Here is a 23,110-nt window from a genome sequence, read left to right on the forward strand (position 1 = left end):
AACTGAAAATGCTCCGTTTGGCATCCGCGTCCGGGATCCGTGTTTCCAGTCCGTGAAAAAAATATGACCTGTCCTATTTTTTTCACGGACAACGGTTCGTGATCCGTGTCCGTTTTTTCCTATCATTTCAAAGGCAAACTTGACTTACATTCTTTTTTTTTTCATTTTTCATGTCCGTGGATCCTCCAAAAATCAAGGAAGTCCCACGGAAGAAAAAACAGACACGGAATACGGAACAACGGAAAAAATGTCCGTGTGCATGAGGCTATGCTGTGTTTTTTCCGCACTAAAATCCGCAGCATTTTTGCCGCAGTTGTTCAACTTGGAGGCCCGGGGACCAGCTCTACTAATTGGAGCTAAATCGAGAGGACACATTCCTGCTCACCGCACCGAGAAGGAATATGTCACTTATTGGCGTAGTTGCAGATCTAAACTGCCGGTAAACTGCAGCGCTGCCACCCACGGAAAACAATAAGAAGCAGACAACACAGGTCCGCCAGCAGAATATTGGCGCAGGCACCATGCCCAAAATTCTGCTGGCAGTAAATGCTGCCATGTAAACAGGCACTTACTGAGCAGTAGCCTGAACATAATCAGGCTGCAGCGGCACAGACTCCTACTGAGGAATACTTCAAGCATGATGAAGTGCAAAAGGGAGCCTAAATTAGGCAGTGTTCACATTAACGTGCTATAATACCAGATTAGAAAAAAACACTATTCAAATTTTTTTTTGGGGTAAATAACTTTAAGAAATATAAGATTTCCCTTGAGATTACAAAAAAACTGTGGTGAAAAAATAAATGTCAGTCACTTCATGTTTGTAAGGAAAAAAAATCCAATTTCCAGTCAGTAAAAATGAGGGAAAAAATACATAATTTAACATGTAATCTGGAAAGAAAGAAAAAAAAACTAGGTCAGAGAGTAGGAAGAATCCCACTGGGGCCGGTCTCATCGCATCCAGCAAAAGACTGGAGAGTACACCATATGGAAAAGAGGGACGGCTTGCTTATTGTCTGCGGACTGTAGATGTCGCTGGCTGGGAAGAAGGCGACTTTGTCCGACATTTTGCTATTGTCTGACAATACTACATTTGTGTTCACCTCTGACAACCCTGGGAATTTATTATTAATGGAGATAAGTACATTGTTAAACACTAGTCTTCACATTTAATGGCCATTTTAAGATCATGTCCTGATATATGTTTAGCACGATGGATTAAACCATAATTTCTTAAATACATTTTAATTAAAGTTACAATTAAAGCATTTTTATCATCTGTAACAGGTATAAATAGGATTTACATAGTATCTGAATAGACACTGGGATCTATTTATTAAAGGGGTTGTGTCACGAAAAATATTCTACATTTTTCAAACCAGCACCTGGATCTGAATACTTTTGTAATTGCATGTAATTAAAAATTTTGTATTGTCAATGAACTATTCAATAAAACATATATGTATAGCGCCAGCAGCTGTTTGTTACCCTTTCCTTGTATTTTGGTCTGCCTCACTGAGGTGGTCGCACACTGCTCAGTTTAAATCTTCAACTGTCACCAGCCACATCTTCTATTAGAAGCTGTGGCAGAGACAGGGAAAGAGCTGAAGCAGAAAGAACATGCCCCCTCAGCTCTGATATGGAGAACAGTAGCAGAAAGTACACGCTCCCTGTGATGCCTGTCTGAAATCAATCTATTAGAACAATTGGAGCAATGGATGGAGAGATCTCCTGATTCCATGTGAGGTACAGGGCATGTACTATACGATTTCTCATTTAAATCTTTTACATCCATCATGACTTAAAATTCATTTCAGGCTCCTTAACACACAGTTTTGGTCCAACCCAAAGCCTTGAAAAAACGCCTCACTGAGACACTGGGTGGTATTTAATGGCATTTTTATTTATAGGAAAATATGTGGCACCCTGTAATGTCACTTCCTCTGTAGAGTTGTATGGGGAAAAAAACTGTGGTATAAAAATATGCCATGCTAAAAACACCATGAATGCCAACACGAATCAGCACATCAGTTTTTTTGAGGCTCCATCAAAACAGTGTCTGTATATCTAATATCCATCCAAATAGGTCCTTAAGAGTAGGGCTGGAAGAAGGGCTGGATTGAGAATTTGGCCTGGGAGTGTGGTAAAGAAGCGCCATTTCAATTTTTTCCTCAGGTACCAGAAAGGCTAGAGGCACCAATGCCAGAAGCCTGCCATTTTGAATTCATTATTCTGATGAGTGTCCTCCACATGTTCACGAGGAATAGGCACCTCAAAAAGCCACAAAAAAGCTTGCACAGTAAAATATCAATTTTTGCAGATGACACTAAACTGTGTAAAGTAATTAACACGGAAGAGGACAATATACTACTACAGAGGGATCTGGATAGATTAGAGGCTTGGGCAGATAAGTGGACAGATGAGGTTTAAAGGGAACCCTGTCACCTCCAAAAACCATCCCAAGCCGCCAGCAGTACCTGACAGTAGCATGTTTCCGACGATAATTTCCTTCCTGAAGGCCGAAGTGGCTAAAGCTCAGAAAACGTTCCTTTATCCCCTGCCCGGCGCGCTTCTCAAGTCATGCTTGAAGTCAAGGGGGCAGCGGCCTCCTTGCTTTAAATCAAGATAACCACGCCCCCTTCCCTGCCCCTTCACTGTGACTGACAGCCGACAGTTCGGCTGGCTTTGCTGAACTCTCTGAATAAGCGCTGTCAGTCATAGCGAAGGGGCAGGGAAGGGGGCGTGGTTATCTTGACTTATGGTGAAATAAGTATACCAAATTGTTAATAACAAAATATGTTTGAATAGCTTCAGCGGAGCGCTCCCAGAAAGTCATAATAGAGCCAGCTACGGAGCAAGAGACCACAACTACTTGACCAGACATGTGAGACACTGCAAAACCACAGGGACCGGCAAATCCAAGTAAACCCAGTGTGAGCGGAACAGTACGGGAAATGCCGCCATACCACGTGGGATGCCGAGCCCGAACTAGTATAGAAGCATACCCACGGCAGATCACATACGGACCGGGGCTGGTAAGTCTGTTTTCCCACCCACGTGGGACGCCACAGTCGGAGACAGACAAAGCGTAAGTAAACCACTCTGATTTCATGTATGCTGAATGAATAGAGTGTGTGCTCCGGATCCAGAAGAAGCGGAAGAAGTGGGATAGTTAATTATCTTTATGTCCAGATGTCTGGATAGTGATAAAAAAGCGGTGCTCACTTTAAAAGGACTATTAAAATTCTATTCCATTTCTGCAGAATTGTACATCTTCCCTCTTGCAGAATTGAACATCTTCCCTCTTGCAGAATTGAACATCTTCCCTCTTGCAAAATGGTACATCTTCCCCCTTGCAGAATGGTACATCTTCCCCCTTGCAGAATGGTACATCTTCCCCCTTGCAGAATGGTACATCTTCCCCCTTGCAGAATGGTACATCTTCCCCCTTGCAGAATGGTACATCTTCCCCCTTGCAGAATGGTACATCTTCCCCCTTGCAGAATGGTACATCTTCCCCCTTGCAGAATGGTACATCTTCCCCCTTGCAGAATGGTACATCTTCCCCCTTGCAGAATGGTACATCTTCCCTCTTGCAGAATTGTACATCTTCCCTCTTGCAGAATTGAACATCTTCCCTCTTGCAGAATTGAACATCTTCCCTCTTGCAGAATTGAACATCTTCCCTCTTGCAGAATTGAACATCTTCCCTCTTGCAGAATTGTACATCTTCCCTCTTGCAGAATGGTACATCTTCCCCCTTGCAGAATGGTACATCTTCCCCCTTGCAGAATGGTACATCTTCCCCCTTGCAGAATGGTACATCTTCCCCCTTGCAGAATGGTACATCTTCCCCCTTGCAGAATTGTACATCTTCCCTCTTGCAGAATTGTACATCTTCCCTCTTGCAGAATTGTACATCTTCCCTCTTGCAGAATGGTACACCTTCCCCCTTGCAGAATGGTACACCTTCCCCCTTGCAGAATTGTACATCTTCCCTCTTGCAGAATGGTACATCTTCCCTCTTGCAGAATGGTACATCTTCCCTCTTGCAGAATGGTACATCTTCCCTCTTGCAGAATGGTACATCTTCCCTCTTGCAGAATGGTACATCTTCCCTCTTGCAGAATGGTACATCTTCCCTCTTGCAGAATTGTACATCTTCCCTCTTGCAGAATGGTACATCTTCCCTCTTGCAGAATGGTACATCTTCCCTCTTGCAGAATGGTACATCTTCCCTCTTGCAGAATGGTACATCTTCCCTCTTGCAGAATTGTAAATCTTCCCTCTTGCAGAACTGTACATCTTCCCTCTTGCAGAATTGTACATCTTCCCTCTTGCAGAATTGTACATCTTCCCTCTTGCAGAATGGTACATCTTCCCTCTTGCAGAATTGTACATCTTCCCTCTTGCAGAATGGTACATCTTCCCTCTTGCAGAATGGTACATCTTCCCTCTTGCAGAATGGTACATCTTCCCTCTTGCAGAATTGTAAATCTTCCCTCTTGCAGAACTGTACATCTTCCCTCTTGCAGAACTGTACATCTTCCCTCTTGCAGAATTGTACATCTTCCCTCTTGCAGAATGGTACATCTTCCCTCTTGCAGAATTGTACATCTTCCCCCTTGCAGGACTATTTTTTAAAATAATTCCCAATTTTACAAGTTTAGACACCGATGCTATATGAGAAAGGGGTGACTGCTGCTAAAAAAAAAAATCCTTTTTTGTAGGACTATACGTGATATGCTGCTAGAAGGATTATAGAAATCTTCCTTTTGCAGGATTATATGGCCTAATTTTCTGGATATCTATCAATATCTTTAATCAATATATTTTTGCATATTGCATTTTTATCCAGCTCTTTTTATTAAGTTATAGTTTTATGTTGTATGCATACATTGTTATAATAAATTTAATTGTTGGGAATCATGAGATATCTGTAATTCCATAGATTGTGCGCCTGTCCCCCATTTATCACATACAATAGTTTTTTCTGACTGGGTGAGTCAGCTTTGGACACGAGCACCAAACTCCATTGTTACCAGATAGAGAGCCGCCTAATCCATATTTTTAAAATTACACAATTGGCCCAGGTTTACTAATGTGAGTGCATCTCGATTTTGGCACAATTTATGTCAAAATGTTGCACAATTCAGTAGATCTAGGTTTAGAGAAACGGTCTAAGGTTAGTCTCACACTAACATTAGAGTTAGGCAGGCGTATAGTCTAAATAGGCAATTATAGTCAATGGGGCCGGCGGTAACGTCTGGCAGAACAGCTTGCTGGAGAGCTTTAACGGAGAGGTGAAAAAGGCCTAACCCAATGATAGAGAGGGGCTTAACAGAAAATGTGGTGTGGCCTAATAAGCAACACTGCACCACAATTCTGGTGTAAAGTTCTGTTTCAAGCTAATAGTACTAGTACATTACTTTTTATTTTATTTTATTTTTTACTTCTTTTAGATGTCCTAGGTAGAGAAAAAAGTACACTTTGTTCATACAATCTCTAATGGAGTCTGCAGAGAACAGGGCAATGAGAAGACCTAATTTAACAACGTGACAGAGAAATTGGGTTCTTATAGAGACTCCAAATTGCTCATTTTGTGCTTCACTGCTCTAACTAAATTGTGGAACACATTCTCCTGAAAATGATGAACCAGACGGAGAGTTTAACAAACTTGAGCTGTGAACATATGAAAGAGGAGAAGGGCATTTCTTATACTGTAAATCTCTGTGTTATCCAGCAGTAACACAAACTTCAAATATGAAAAAAGGGTGTCCGATAACGGCAGGTGAAATGGTGGTGTCGGCACCTACCGAACCTAACTGACAATCATTATGTACAATGCAGATCACTGGCTCCCAGCTTCTGAGCATTTCTCATGGAGATTGTGTATTCTTACTGGCCGCGTCTTCAATTACCAGGATCAGCGATCCCCACTGGATACGAGTCTAATTACACCTATCAATCTCTCACTTACCACTTATGTCGTGTCATCTGATGTTTGGCTGTCACACCTCACTAGATCTCCAATATTGGAGAAAGAAAAAATAGGCGGCTTGAAATTTTCCTGAACCATTCTATGATTTCTCCCATGGTTGAAACGGTTTCTGCCAGCTGCTCATCTCTCTTCTACTTCCGTACATTTAGCGGAGCTGGACATATATGTTACTAGGGAATGTCGACTGTCCATGGAGAAACCCACTTTAGTACAGCAGGCAACCTTCAGGGTGTTTTCTTTTAAAATGTGACAACCCCTTTAACTGCAACCCCCTTTATTACAGCGATGCACTGAAGCATCACGCAGATCAGTGAGTGCAGTGCAATCAGTGTACTGTTAAAGTGCAACACTGTGCCCGGGAGATTTGCCAACTCATCTGGCAGTCCGGGAGGTCTCCCCTTTTTCCAGCAGCCTTCCAGGTGGTTCAGGAGAGTACCGCTACATGTGCTGATAACAGTATAACAGATTACTACAGAGTGATGCTAATTGGAAAAATATCTACAGCGCCGGGGGATTATTATGGAAAATCTCATGATAGAGTGGTTAGACCTTGTCTGGCATGAGTTTATTTTAATTACTGCGCTGTGATCCTAATCAGCTTTGATGACACTGGGTGGAGGAGTATTTCCATATAACAAAGGCAACTATTCGGCTTTTCTTAATTTTAGAAGTTAGTGGAAATTGGTCCATAAAAGTAAAGAACTACTTACAGATGATACCGTAATCACATATTTCATTTTGAAATATAAGAATAATCTACACATTCCTGGTCAAGAACATGGGTCAGAAACCGTAGAACTTATGCACATGACAGAACGCTCTGTGTGCTGCCATACAAACTCTGCGTGCTGCCATACAAACTCTGCGTGCTGCCATACAAACTCTGCGTGCTGCCATACAAACTCTGCGTGCTGCCATACAAACTCTAAGAATTAATTAAAGAATAGGGAAATTAATTAAAGGGGTTGCTCCATGAAAAATATTCAACAGTTTTCAAAACAGCATCTGGATCCGAATGCCTTTGTAATTGCATGTAATAAAAAATTTATATAACCACTGAGTTACTCAATAAAATGTATCTGTATAGCGCCACCTGCTGTTTGTCTTTTTTCTTATTTCTCTGACCTGCTCACTGAGAAGGCCGCACATGCTCAGTTTCATCCTTTAACTGCCTCCTGAGCTATGATAGGGAGAGCATGGGCACGCCTCCTGAGCTGTGATAGGGAGAGCTGAGACACGCCCCTTAGGTGGAGCAGAAAAGCCACTCCCCTTGAGCTATTAGCTTGATATAAATCTAGCAGAGTAATGAATGGGGCGATCTTTGGATCCATGTGAGGTACAGGGCTGGTTCTAACTTTGTTAGAAAGAGATTGCCATGTCATTTTTTACATTAATCATGGGATAATCCCATGGACTAATACTGGACTAATACTTTCCTGTTTTGTATACACTCCTGTGTTTGGACTAATACTTTCCTGTTTTGTACACACTCCTGTGTTTGTCTCAAGGAACTTCCCAAGCAATTCAAAACTTGCAACAACAAGAAAACGTTTCCTTACCACATAACTAAAGACGCATTGCATAATTAAAGGGAATCTATCCCAGCAAACTCCCTATCAAACTGTTTTCATAGACACATAGCTGTGGTTGACATTATTAAAATACAGTTTTTGTTTTGCTGATCCGAAGTTCCTTTCCTGAGTTATAATACTTTTCTCAATATGTAAATTAAGCCTTTGGTGCAATGAGGGCGTCACCATTGCTCTTGTTACATACAAGCTCCACTTATTTCTGTGGCCTGCCCCTGCCTCACTGCTTTGCCACTGCCTAGCGATGTCAATCAACTTAACCAGGGAGGGGATGGCCACATAATGGTGCAGAGCTTAGGTGCAACAAAAGCAATGGTGACACCCAGATTTGCATATTAATTAAAAGTATCATAACGCAGGAGCGGAACTTCAGATTAACAATAGAAAAACTGTTTTAATCGAGTAAACCAAAGCTATGTGTCTATGCAGACAGTTGGATAGGGAGGTCGCTAGTGAGAGATTCCTTTTAACCCCATAAGGATCTCCGCTGTACATGTACGGCGCTAGTGTCCATGACTTAAGGACCAGCGCCGCACATGTACAGCGGGATGATCAGGCGGGTGCAGGAGCTGCGCCTGCATGATCAGAAGCAGGGGTCCAGGCAGTCACTGATAGCCGGACCCCTGCTGTATGAGCCGGCAATCGGTGAAAACACTGATGCCAGCGCATTAAAACCCTTGATATGCCGCGGTCAGCGCTGACCACGGCATGCACGATGTCTGTAGAGAGAGGAAGCACCTATCGGGTCCCCGTGCTACTGTGACAGGGACACAATGGCAGGGAAGGCAGCCTGATGCCTTCCCTAGGGTACTGTCACACTTGCGGCAGAGAAATCCGGCCGGCAGTTCCGGTGCCGGAACTGCCTGCCAGATCTATCAAAACGTATGCCAACTGGTTGCATTTGTAAGACTGATCAGGATCCTGATCCAGTCTTACAAATGCATTAAAATGACGGATCCGTTTTCCGGTGTCACCCGGAATGCAGTGCCGGATCCGCCACTAATACATTCCTATGGAAAAAAAAATGCTGGATCTGGCATTTAGGTAAGTGTTCAGTTTTTTGGGCCAGAGATAAAACCGTAGCATGCTGCTGTATTATCTCCGCCCTGAACAGTCAAAAAGACTGAACTGAAGACATCCTGAATGGATTGCTCTCTATTCAGAATGCATGGGGATAAAACTGATCAGTTCTTTTTCCGGCATTGAGCCCCTAGGACGGAACTCTATGCCGGAAAAGAAAAAAAGCTAGTGTGAAAGTACCTAGGCATCGTGGCTGCCTTCCGGGAGAGCCTGTGAGATCCAGCCCCTTGGATCTCACAGGAAGCAGGCTGAAGTGTATTACACTAGTAATCGACTTACAGCCAATACATCACAATACAGAAGTATTGTGATGCATTGTAAAGGGTATCAGACCACCAAAAGTTGAAGTCCCGGAGTGGGACAAAAAAAAAAAAAAGTGAAAAAAATGTAGTTTTCCAAAAAAAAAAAAAAAAATGTAAAGATCTTCTGTCAAAACAACAATTTTCAGTATTGGACTTAATATAATTGCTAATGTACGCAGAGTCCATATATACCCCTCTTACCTCTGGCTGTGCTTTAAATTCTTTAAAAATAGTACTTTTGTGATATGCAAATTCCTTCACTACCACTACAACTTGCTGGTAGCCGCCGCATCCTCGGTCTAAAAAAACGCCCCCTCCTCCTCCTTCCGCTGGCCCTGTCTGCAGCTGAAATCCTGCGCCGTACCGGTCCTCATTCGGTGCAGGCGCTCTGAGAGAAGGACGCTGGCTTCGCTGCTCCTTCCTCAGTGCGCCTGCGCCGATGACGTCAGCCCTACACCCGGAAGAGAGTATTTTCTTCCAGGTGTAGGGCTGACGTCATCGGCGCAGGCGCACTGAGGAAGGAGCAGAGAAGCCAGCGTTCTTCTCTCAGAGCGCCTGCGCCGAATGAGGACCGGTACGGCGCAGGCGCGGCATTTGAGCTGTAGGCAGGGCCAGCTGGAGGATGAGAGCGCTCGCTGGCCCTGTCAATCAAGGGGAGGAGGGGGGCGTTTTTTCAGACCGAGGATGCGGCAGCTACCAGCAAGTAACTGCCCAACTTGCTGGTAGTGAAGTAATTTTCATATTACAAAAGTAAGATTTTTACTGAAATTACAGCACAGCCAGAGGTAAGAGGGGTATATATGGAATATGCGTACATTAGCAATTATATTAGCTCCAAAACTGAAAATTGCTGTTTGGGGGTGACTGAAGCCCTTTAAAGTTTTAAAGTTAAAAAAAGCGTACCTTAAGTAAAAAAAATAGAAATATGTCAAAAATAGGGGAAAAAAATGTAAAGTAGACATATTAGTTATCGCCGCATCCGTATCGACCGACTCTATAAAAAATTATCACATGACCTAATGCCTCAGGTGAACGTCAAAAAAATAAAAATAAAATTAAAAAACTGCTAAAAAAACATTTTTTGTCACCTTACATCACTAAAAGTGCAACACCAATCGATCAAAAAGGCATATCCCCCCCAAAATAGTACCAATCTAACAGTCAACTCATCCCGCAAAAAATGAGCCCCTAACTAAGACAATCGCCCAAAAATTAAAAAATAAATAAACTAAGACTCTCATACTATGGAGACACTAAAACATGATTTTTTTTTGTTTCAAAAATGCTTTTATTGTGTTAAATGTAAAAAAATAAAAAGAGTAGCCATATTAGGTATCGCCGCATCCATAACAACCTGCTCTATAAAAATACCACATGACATAACCCCTCATGTGAACCGTAAAAAGATTCTTGTGGAACACCTAAAGGGTTAACAAAGTTTATCAAATCAGTTTTGAATACCTTGAGGGGTGTAGTTTCCAAAATGGGGTCACTTTTATGGAGTTTGTACTTTAGGGATGCATCAGGGGTCTTCAAATGTGACATGGCAACTTAAAATTATGCCAGTGAAATCTGCCCTCCAAAAACCATATGGCATTCCTTTCCTTCTGCACCCTGCCGTGTGCACGTACAGAAGTTTACATATGGGGTGTTCCTGTAAACTACAGAATCAGAGCAATAAATAATGAGTTTTGTTTGGCTGTTAACCCTCGATGTATTAAAGAACAAATGAATTAAAATGGAAAATCTGCCAAAAAAGTGAAATTCTGAAATTTCATCTACATTTTCCTTTAATGCTTGTGGAATACCTAAAGGGTTAAAAAAGTTTATAAAATCAGTTTTGAATACCTTGATGGGTGCAGTTTCTAAAACGGGGCCATTTATGGGTGGTTTGTATTATGTAAGCCTCACAACTTCAGACCTGAACTAGTCCTTAAAAAGTGGGTTTTGGAAATTTCCTGAAAGATTTCAAGATTTGCTTCTAAAGTTCTAACGTCCCAAAAAAAGAAAATGTAATTTGCAAAATGATCCAAACATGAAGTAGACATATGGAAATGTAAAGTAATAACTATTTTAGGAGGTACAGTGAGAAAAATAAGTATTTTGCGATTTTGTTCTCCCACTTAGAAATCATGGAGGGGTCTGAAATTCACATTGTAGGTGCATTCCCACTCAGAGAAGAAAAAAAAAAAAAAATAAATTCAGGAAATCACACTGTATGATTTTTAAAGAATTTGTCTTGTACTGCTGAACATAAGTATTTGAACACCTGAGAAACAGCAAGAATTCTGGCTCTCAAAGACCTGTTACTGTGCCTTCAAAAAGTCCACCTGTACTCCACTCATTAATCTAACTTAGTAGCACCTGTCTGACCTCTTTAAAGACCCCTGGTCCACCCCACAGTCAGTCAGACACCAACTACTACCATGGGCAAGACCAAAGAGCTGTCAAAAGACACCAGAGACAAAAGGCTGGAAAGGGCTACGGGGCAATTGCCAAGCAGCTTGGTGAAAATAGATCAACTGTTGGAGCCATTGTTAGAAAATTGAAGAGGCTTAAGACAAGCTCCCTCGGACTGGGGCACCATGCAAGATCTCACCTCGTGAGGTATCACTGATGATAAGAAAGGTGAGGAATCAGCCCAGAACTAAAAGGGAGGAGCTGGTCAAAAACATGAAGAGAGCTGGGACCACAGTTTCAAAGGTCACTGTCGGTAGAACACTACGCTGTCCATGGTTTCAAATCATGCATTGCACAGAAGGTCCCCCTGTTCAAGTCATCGCATGTACAGGCCCGTCTGAAGTTTGCCAATGACCATCTGGATGATCCAGAGAAGGCATGGGAGAAAGTCATGTGGTCAGATGAGACCAAAGTAGAACCTTTTGGTCTAAACTTCATTTGTCGTGTTTGGAGGAAAAAGAAGGCTGAGTTGCATTCCAAGAACACCATCCCTACTGTGAATCATGGAGGTGGTAAGATTATGCTTTGCGGGTGCTTTTCTGCGAAGGGGACAGGACGACTGCACTGTATTAAGGAAAGGATGAATGGAGCCATTTATTGTGAGATTTTGAGAAACAACCTCCTTCCCTAAGTCAGAGCATTGAAGATGGGTCGTGGCTGGTTCTTCCAACATGACAACGACCCGAAGTACATAGCCAGGATAACCAAGGAGTGGCTCCGTAAGAAGCATATCAAGGTTCTGGAGTGGCCTAGCCGGTCTCCAGACCTAAATCCAATAGAACATCTTTAGAGGGAGATGAAACTCTGTGCTGCTCAGCGACAACCCTGAAACCTGACAGATCTAGAGGAGATCTGTGTGGAGGAGTGGGCCAAAATCCCTGTTGCAGTATGTGCAAACCTGGTCAAGAACTACAGGAAACGTTTGACCTCTGTATTGCAAACAAAGGCTTCTGTACCAAATATTAACACTGATTTTCTCAGGTGTTCAAATACCTATTTTCAGCAGTGCAAGACAAATTCTTTAAAAATCATACAATGTGGTTTCCTGAATTTTTTTATTTTTTATTTATTCTGTCTCTCAGAGTGGGAATGCACCGTACAATGTGAATTTCAGACCCCTCCATGATTTCTAAGTGGGAGAACTTGCCAATTCGCAGGGTGTTCAAATACTTCTGTTCCTCACTGTATCACTATCTGTTTTAAAAGCAGATAAAATGAAATTTTGAACATTTTTGGGTAAATTTTGTATTTTTTATAAATAAAAATGAAATATTTTGACTCAAATTTACCACTGTCATGAAGTACATACAGTATGTGACGAGAAAACAATCTTAGAATGGCCTGTATAAGTAAAAGCGTTTTGAAGTTATCACCACATAAAGTCACACATGTCAGATTTGCAAAAAAAGGCCTGTTTTAAAGTGAAAAATGGCAGGGTCCTGAAGGGGTTAAAGTGGATGTGCCATGAAACGTATTTTACCCGTTTCAAACCAGCACCAGGATCTGAATAATTTTGTAATTGCATGCAATTGTATTATAGCCAGTGAGTTATTCAATAAAGCCAGCCATCAGTTCTGTTAGAAGCTGTGGCAGTTACAGGGAGAGAGCTGCAGCAGAAAGGACATGCCCCTAAGACTGCCAGGCTGAAGATAATCTAGCAGAACAATTAGAACAATGAATGAGGAAATCTCTGGATCCATGTGAGATACAGGGCTGGTTCTAGCTTTGTTAGAAGCTATATGATGCCTAATTTTTATTTTTTACATCAAGCATTAGTAATCATCGGTATCCCCAGTATTTTTATGTAAAAATCTAGCAGAAGTCTTTCTGCAGGAAAGAGTTGATGCTGGTGTTTCCTAGACGTATAGAGGGCATATTATTTTTTAATATCTATATTTATATTACCTCCGATTTTCAGGCCATAATAAAAAGTCATGTGTGTTCAAGAAACATGAGCATTGGTAATAAATACCCAGGCAGAATGCATCCTGAGTGGAGGGATTACCAAGACCTGTCCCACAGAGAAACCTGAACTGACTTGTGCATTCCAACGGCCAGCCTGGGCTCTCCTCACTTCCGTCGGCTGCACTAAAAAAAGCCCAGCCTTAAATAAAGATTCTGGACTTTTATTTTGGTTGTACATTAATGAAGCATGTGATTACTAGAAGAAAAAAAGCTTTTCCTTTCTCCTTCAGCAGAGAAAGGTGACAGGCAGCAGTCATTTCTATGCATGGCAGCCGCCAGGTGTAGACATTCCAGTTCAGGCTCCACCACCGCTTCGGCACTGGAGTCAAAAGCAAAAATCATATTAGCAAATCTGATGATAGAACAGAACTACGGCCAAGCAATGGTAGATTTGTGACCAGCACCAGCACCCACCTAAACCTCACTGAGCAATAGGCCATCTTCTGATGTTCTGCATAAACTTTCACATGAAATCTGTGCTGTAGATTCACTTTAAAAATCGTTGCACAACTTGAAAACAAAAATTCTTAATAGAAGGTGCTGGCCTGGTCCTCTGTGCTCCCTTTTGCTCAGGGGACTGTGAAGTGTGATGCTACACTATGTTACATCAATACTAGAGAGTGGGCAAGAGAATATGAAGACTAAGCCCACGATAGGTAGGAGTTCTTTCTTTCTTCTCCATAGCTCCCATAAGTAGTCCTACGTATGGACTCTATGATAGCAACATTGCATATACAGACCAAAAACTATTGATTGTGGTCTTCATTGTGGTTCTATTTACCATTTTTAAGCCAATCAGTGAAGAGCAAAACACAACAAAGTTGTGCCAGACAGGGCAGGGTATATTTAAAGTGAATCTGTCACCACATGAAACCATGTTATATGGCCGCTATGTGCTTCTCAGTACATTCTAATGGTCTTTGTCCTATGTCTCGCAGTGGCCCCATTGTGGAGAAATTAGGCTTTTTATTTCCTGCTAATTAGCATATGGACGCAACAAGGGTGGTGTCGTTGCACCTCGCTGCATCTGAGGCTCTGCTCCATTTCCTTCAAGGCTGCGTCCCAATCACTTTGACTGACTAGGTCAGACAGTGAAGTATGAAGACATACTCATACCTGGCCCTAAAGACTCCTGAAGTCCCGTGATTGCTTGATCACATCGCTGTTTGGCGCAGAAGCTCACCAGCCGATGGATTCTGTACTGTGTCTGTGCAGAACAGTGGGGCAAATGAGCAATCGCGAGACTTCAGGGCCAGGAGTGAATAGGGCTTCACTGCCTGGAATGGTCAGGCAAAATGGTGTGGGCACGACCTTGAAGGAAAAGAAGCGAAGCCTCGGGTGCTGTGCACCACCCTAGTTGCATTCATGGGGTAATTAGCATTAAAAAAAGCCTAATTTCTCCATAATGAGGCCACCGATGGAGATAGGACCACCATTAGAATGTATCAAGAAGTGCCCATCAGGCATGTAATATGGTTTCATAGCGAGCTATGTGGTAACGGAGTCCCTTTAAGGTTCTGAATCTTGAAAAACAGATTTTTTTTATGTGGCTTATCAAAGAGATCTTATCCTTCACAGACAATCATATGAATCCAAAAATAAAATACAACACTGAAGAACATTAACGGTCAAGATTTATGGATGGTAACGAGTTGATTTGAATCATTGGGAACGTTGAAATATTTAATTCTTGTCTCATGTTTCAATTAAAATTGAAAACTAATCTCCTGTATGTGTCCCAGGAGATCAGTTATGACCCCTTCTTTCTTCACTGTCCTGTGTCAGGCTGTAAAACAACTGGCTGCAGCAGGAGCCTCCCTCACTGCCCTGTCTACAGAAAGACATAAAGACAGGCAACTATTCACCACACAAAATAGATCAACAGAAAATTAACCCCTGTGTCATCTTTAGCATTTCTACTAGACTGTTTGTGATAGGGACATGAAAATCCTGCAGACGGACAAACAGTGGGGGGCAGGGTTATTTTAGCATTAGTGTTGTTTTTTCGTCTTCATTGTAAGGTTATGTCCACACTAGCATTCACAATTCTGGTATTCTGTTCTCGAAGGAACAGAACACTGGAATTACTGAAACGAGCATATGCCGGACACCATCAGATCTCATTCACTGTAAACGTAGCCACTGGGTTTCTAGCATGAATACCGGTAATCTGCCGGACAGAATAACGCTGTGTGCCTTTGCTGAATTGTAAATGCTAGTGAGGTCATGGTCTTACATGGGCAAAATACTAACTGTGAGGGTATGTTGAAAATTCAAAATTGGCAGTACATGGTCAACCTATGGCTAGCAATATCTGACTAAGGCCAAGTACACTTCATTTATTTGCTCAGTTATTTCCATCAGTTATTGTGAGCCAAAACCATTAGTGAAGCCTACAGAGAGATCAGGAATAATGGACAGAGTTGCTCCAATGCTGTGCGGTTTATAATGTCTGTTTGGACCTTTGGATAGATTGTGGTTGGATCTCGGCTGAGTTCCTGGTGCTTCCATTGCACTCACCATACAGTATAAAACAAGACTTTATTGTGGAAGCAGGTACATAGGATGTGGATAATCTCGTGCTATTGGGCATTAAACGGTCATCATCTGATTACTCTGCGACGTGTTGCAGTGCGACATCACAACTAACGACTGTCAATGGGATTACAATGTGAGACTCGACGTGCCGTGGCAGTGGCATAACAGTTACAAAGAATCCAACACTGTTGGAGATTTGGTATCCTATATATACAATATTTAGTTCTGTTTGTGCATAATACAACATTGAAAAATGTATTTGGTGCTGCCTTGGACCCTGTTTGCATACTAGATGTCTATGGTGAACCCACCTTCAAGCTGACACACCTCAAAGAAACTTGGTGCACATGATACCTATTGGATATACCATAAGCATTAGCCAAAACAGAAGGTGAAGGAACTGAAATGGGTAAGTAGTACTGGGTGTCGCCCTCACACCGGTGGTATTGGAGACCCAAAGAAAAAGTGGATATGAGGATATGCCATAAATGTCCACTAGGAGAGGTTCCTAGGGGTGGAACCTCTTGTAGAACTAAGCCTCATCTGGTACCGCTAGTCGTGGAGCGGTGGCTGTACATGCTGTGGATAAATGTCCAGATGGGACAACCCCTTAAGGTACACTAAAGGTATGGGGTATAGGGGGTATAAGGCACCATTGAAGGAGATCTTGAAGGACCAGATGGAGAGGTAGTAGGAAAACCAGGAGGACGCTAAACTTGTAGCAGTCGTTAGTGGTCGATATCATTATTTATTATGAAGTAGTATAATATAGTCGAGATATTTTATATATAACAACCAGTGATATTCACCTACATTTAACTAGAACTGTAAATCGGCTCACACATCCCGGAAAGCTCTCTGCTCTGCACATTTATCACTAATCCATGTGCATAACATTTTCTTCAATTACAAATGTCATGGCACTTACCCATGATGGAATCCCTGCGGAACACATCTCTGTCAAATATGTAAAAGGAGAGGTGGCGAAAGTTTCGTGGAATCTCACAATAAAAATCTTCTCCATAAAAAGGGCTGAACAGGGAAGAAAAAAAGGGTCACATGAGTGTGTCAAATTCATATCCCACATAATTCTATATGCTTTAGGGCCCTTGCACACGACCGTATGCCCTCCGAGACATATGGTCCATGAGCGGGCCAGCATGTCCCGGAGCGGCATTGATCGTGCGCACGGGAGCGCACAGCATAATAGATTACAATGATGCTATGGACATCGGGCCGCCCGCGGGGCTATTGTCCTGCACTTATAAAATCATATGTAATCTATGATGCTGTGCGCTCCCGTGCACGCGATCAAAGCCGCTCCGAACATATGGCCGGCCCACGGACTGTATACGGTCGTGTGCAAGGGCACTTATACTAAAGACCACCCCGTCAGGAGGTTGAAGGCAATTAATCCTGGGTTGATTCTGCAGATTAAAAGGATACCTGTCTTGTGAAAATAAGCTGCAGTATCCCTGAGAAAAAAATACTTTTATTTTTCATGCAAATGAGGGCTTCGGAGGGGTAAGGTAAGAACTGAAATACTGAGGTGCCCAGGTACCATTTTAATTAGAATCAATCCTACCAATCACTAAGTCCCGTTTAATGGGGTCGCTCCTGCTGACTGATATTTAATATTCACTTATTTAATGGCGAATTTGTCAGTACAATATTAATGTAACAGCTATAAAATTACACCAAAGACAGGGTTACCAATACCACTGGACAATAATATGATCATGCTTTTAATGGAGTTTTCAACCTTAGTAAACTATGGCATATCACAAGGAAATAATTGTGCTGTAACAGTGTAAAATAGAGGACAGGAATACCCATTGAAGGGGTTGCCGAGGATCATAAAAACATGGATGCCTTCTTCCAGAAACAGCACCGCACTTAACCACTGGTTGGTATTGCAGCTCAGCACTACAGACTTCAATGGACCTGAGGTGACATAAGCAGACACAAGCCAAGGACCGATGTGGCACTATTTCAGGAAGAAAGCGGTCATCTCTTTCTAATCCTGGGACACCCCTTTAAATATTACTATTATCATTACTATTAATAAGACAAAATTGGGGTGGCACAGTTTCTGGAAAAAGGAACAGTCGACCTTCATATTCCAATCTCAGACAACCCCTTTACATTTTCCCCACAAACAGACAAAAGTGAACAAGGCTGAACTTTATAGCAAGCGGAACCTACGTTTCTGGAAAATCATCCTGGGAGACGTTTGCAACTTGAAGCCATATTTAAAGCTCTGAACCCGGATATATCCCCATTTTCACCCAGGCAGTCCCCCTGATATGAGCATATTTCATGCTCCGATGCTCTCCTTTGCCCTGTGCTGAATGGCACCGGGCAAAAGCATTTAATGGAGTTCCAGCACTAATGGGTGGGCTTTAGCGCTGCCCTAGCCTGTAAAACTGCTAGGGCAGTGCTAAAGCCCGCCCATCAGAGCCGATGACATCACCATCAACACTGCTAGGCGGAAGCTTCCGTCCAGCAGTGTGCCCTTGCCCTGCGCATGTAATGCTCCAATGCTCATATCAGGGGGGCCAGAGGGGTGAAGATAGGGATATGTCCAGGGTTCAGCTCTAAACCCGGACAACCCCTTTAACATAAGGTAGAATGCCACACTCACTGCCAATCTGCAGCATGTGTGAATGACTGGACCATCCACCCAAGCAGTATGGGCATTTCACTGGCAAAATGCAGGAATCACTAAAGTGTATGCTGCCCACTGACCTGATATTGATAATCTATCCTGAGCATAAGTCATCAACATCTAAGAACTGGAAAACCCCTTTAAAGGGGTTGTCTGGTTTCCTCATATTGATGACCTATCTTCAAAAAAGGTCATCAATATTGATTGACGGGGGTCTGACTTCCCAGCATCCCCTCACCGATCAGCTGTTTAAAGAGACCGCAGGAGTCAGGTAGTTCTCTTGACTGCTCCTTGCAACAGTGGAGTAGTGTCATTATAACTGCTTCATCCTAAGCACTGGAATGGGACGGAGCAGATGTAAGGTCTAAGCTTTATGATCAAGTAATATGAGCAAAACTGAAATGGCGACTTCACTAGTGCTGTGAAGATGTGTCACCTGCGGTTCTTCAACGTGTTCACGAAGACTAGACTTAAAGGGGTTGTCCAAGTTATATTTATTGATGACCTATCCTCAGGACAGGTCATCAATATCAGATCGGCTGGGGTCCGACACCCCGCACCCCCTCCGATCAGCTGTTTGAAGAGAAGGCGCGCGCCGTGCCAACGCTGCCTACTCTTCACTGTTTACCTTCTCTGCCGTTGCATCTGCAGTGGTGAGCAGGTGTAATTACACCCAATGCCGTCCCATTCATTTCTATAGGACGGCTCGTTCCTAGGCACTTCCATAGACGGCTTGGGTGTAATTACACCTGCTCACCACTGCAGATGCAACGGCTAGAAGGTAAACAGTGAAGGGGAGGCAGCGCTGACACTGCGCACGCCTTCTCTTCAAACAGCTGATCGGAGGGGGTGCCGGGTGTCGGATCCCAGCCGATCTGTTATTGATGACCTATCCTGAGGATAGGTCATCAATAAATATAACTAGGACAACCCCTTTAAGGTTAACCATGTGCATCTGGCAGAATGGTGAACACATAAAACATGTCATGTAAAGCACTTTAGGAAATTTTGACCTCTCAACTCCTAAACAGGTAAAGATAAATCGATTTATTATGTTTTTTCCCACTAGTTTTTTTTTTATTATCCGGTTTACAAGGTCATAAATCTTGAGGTCTAAAACAACAAACATGACATAGCATTCCTTATCTAAATGATGAAGGTCACATAACAGAACACAGAAGAATTTACAGGTCAAAGCCTAGTCAAACCTGTCCAACAACTACTTTCACACTCGCGTTTGGTGCGGATCCGTCATGGATCTGCACAGACGGATCCGTTCAGATAATGCAAACATCTGCATCCAGTTCAGAAGAGATCCGTTTGTATTATCTTTAACATAACCAAGACGGATTTGTCTTGAACACCATTGAAAGTCAATGGAGGAAGAATCCGTTTTCTATTGATCCGTCCCCATTGACTTACATTGTGTGTCAGAACGGATCAGTTTGGCTCCTGTTTCGTCAGACTGGACACCAAAGTGGAATGGAGACTGATCGGAGGCAAACTGATGCATTCTGAGCGGATCCTTTTCCATTCAGAATGCATTAGGGCAAAACTGATCCGTTTTGGACCTCTTGTGAGAGCCCTGAACGGATCTCACTAACAGGAAAGCCAAAACGCAAGCGTGAAAGTAGCCTAAATGAATCTGAACCATTCACCCACAGCTCCGACACAACCAAAGTCCAAGGCAGACCCTGTACTAGTTCTGTATCCGTAAAATACAATTCAACTGGACAAGTATAAACAATAAACCTAGCCTAGATTTATCATCATTAATCATATTCATTAAATTGATCACCAAGATAAAAAAAAGGTTAAATTTTAACATTTCCCCCCACTGCTGAGCAGATCTGTACCTATGAAACTGGCTGACCTGTTGCATTGGAAGCTGAAAGCACCTGTGTTGGTCTCATGTTCATGTGTGTCCGCACTGCTGGGACAGATGACGTTTTAATATTTGCAAATGAGCCTCAACAGGGGCGTTGCCATTACACCTAGAGGCTCCGCTCTCTCTGCAACTGCCACACATTCTCTACTTTGATGGGGCGACGTGATAAAGTTTTCACGGTCCTGTCAATAAAAGTGTAAAGGGCTGCGGAGAGAGCTGAGCCTCTAGGTGTAACGACAACTCCCCCGTTGCTCCTAGAGGATCATTTGCATATGTTAACATCATTTTTCTCAGCAATGTGAGCACATATGAACATGGGACCAACACAGATGTCTTCAGCTGCCAAGTGCACATGTAACAGAGCCGCCAGTGTCATGGGTACAAATCTGCTGACAGAATCCCTTTAAAAGGACTTCTAAACTATGCCTGAGAAGCAAGCGGAGACTAATCCACTTCTGATCACATGTAGAGTAGTAGAGGTTTTGTGCATTATGGTCACTAAAGCACAGTTCATGCAAACAGAAGAAATATTATAAGGTCAAACAAACCTTTCTCGATAAACCCGATGCTTGTTTTAATAGAACACCCTAAGGAGTACTCTAGTGTAGTCGTCTGCTTACAGCTCATATCAATATTAAAAATGTTTCAAATCAGAAGCTTTTGTAATTGCATGTAGTTAAAAATTTAGTATAACTATTCAATAAATGTATCTGTACAGCACCACCTGCTGTTTGTTCTTTTCCTTATGTCTCTGTCCACCTCACTGAAGTGGTCGCACATGCTCAGTTTAAATCTTCAACTGTCACCTGTCTTTTTTTTTTTTTGTTAGAAGCTGTGAAAAAAATTACAGGGAACTAGATACTGTAGAAAAAGGACATGCCCCATGAGAAAGAACCCCCTCCTGAGCTGTCAGCCTGAAGAAAATCTAGTAGAACAACTGGAACAATGAATGGTGAGATCTCTGGATTCATGTGAGGCACAGGGCTGGTTCTAGCTATGTTAGGAAGAGATTGTCATGCACTACAGTATATGATATCTCATTTTTTTACATCAATTATGGCATAAGCCCTTTAACTATATTACATTTTTTATTTTATTGTGAGATTTACAATTTTCGAACACAAAAGGTATTAGAACTTGTGCAGGCAAAACCAGAAGTAATCGCCCACAGTAACCAATAGGAGCCTAGCATTATTTTTGCTCAAACGGACAAAAAAACTGGTGTAAAGTGATCTTGTGGGGGAACTGCTCGTTTTCAGTCTGCAACAGTTTCCTAACCTGTACATGAGGCTCCATATAGGGCGGCTGTGTAGGTACTTCATGAGATGAGAGCATAGGGTTGAAAAAAAATGACCTATGTAGACAAAGGACAAGAGAGGAGAAAAATATACAGGGGCACATTTATTAAGACCGGTGTTCTAGTGACTGAAGCATTTACCCAGCCAATACTTGTTGCAACTTCCTGTGCCCCATTACACTGGGCAAAGCAGTTCTAGGGCACCAACAGTTCTGACAAATGAAATAATGTGACTAAAGGGAGTGTGCCAGCCTCTTCTCAAACTACTCCCAGCGTCATGTCGATGACTGATTCGTTGGAGCATACCTTTTATCCCATGGACGGAGGTTCAGTGCCTGAAAAAATAAAGCCTGAAGCAATAGGCAAATTAAGTGACAAATGCCCAGTGGGCAGTGCCAAATGTGGCAGGTGCCCAGGCACTCCTCATTTAACCCTGTCCCACTTTTCCCTCTAGCTCATGATTTCAATGCAGGGAGGTAAAAATATTTCAATAATGAGCTAATGGGAGGAGCAGGGCTGGGTTTACTGAGCAGCCGCACTCGGACACTGCCACTGGACACTTGAATATCACTTTTTTGTGGCACTGAACTTCCATGGAACAGTTATCCTATAACAACTATTTCAGCCATTTACACGGCACTGGGAGTACCAACCTAGGTAAAAGGGAGCTCAGCAGACTCCCTTTAACTAAAGAAGACTCTTCATGAGCGCATGTAACTTTTCCAATATGGGTAGAGAGGTCGTTTACAAGCCTTTTATCTTACCCAAAGTGGGCATAAATGGTTTGCTAAATATAAATATCCTTATATTGCTTCTAGCAAAAGTGTACAATTCTGTGACTAAAGGTCCCCTTCACATGGGCCAGTTTTGGAGGTGATCGTCAGGAAGGAATCGTTCCTTCTCGGCAATCGCCTGCTCACCAGCGGAGGAGAGTGCCACATTTATATGCAGCGATCTCCTCCACAATGTGGGGAGGAGCGATGGCGAATACAGACCTGTTTGCCCGCAGCATCTTCTGCTTCCAAACAACGATTTGTGTTTTGCTCGTTCATCAGGTAATCGACTGTACCTTTACACCGGCAGATAATCACTTCATAGGGACGCTCGTTAGCAATTATCTGGCTGATTCTCGGCCTGTGTAAAGGGCCCTTTATCCAACTACCATGCAGACATTACTACTGCATGTTAGAAACGATCTGTGTGTGGGGGATGTCCCAACTCTTCCCCAATATCTGCCATTGGATTTCAGCTTGCCTGATCCTTTAGTTTTTTTAGAGATACAAGAGGTGCCTGGCAGCAGCTTACTCATCTCTCTCCATTCAGAA

General features: G+C 42.7%; 1 protein-coding gene across 1 annotated transcript in view; it reads right to left on the reverse strand.

The window, feature by feature from the left end:
- The window catches only part of RASA3 (RAS p21 protein activator 3), a 228,394-nt gene that overhangs the window by 89,233 nt on the left and 116,051 nt on the right, over window positions 1-23,110 (reverse strand). Inside the window, exon 3 of the mRNA XM_044286304.1 lies at window positions 16,861-16,964. Within this exon, the coding sequence (XP_044142239.1) occupies window positions 16,861-16,964 (104 nt within the window). The remainder of the gene's footprint in view (window positions 1-16,860; window positions 16,965-23,110) is intronic.

This window comes from Bufo gargarizans, chromosome 3, assembly GCF_014858855.1.
Source record: "Bufo gargarizans isolate SCDJY-AF-19 chromosome 3, ASM1485885v1, whole genome shotgun sequence".
NCBI lineage: Eukaryota > Metazoa > Chordata > Amphibia > Anura > Bufonidae > Bufo > Bufo gargarizans.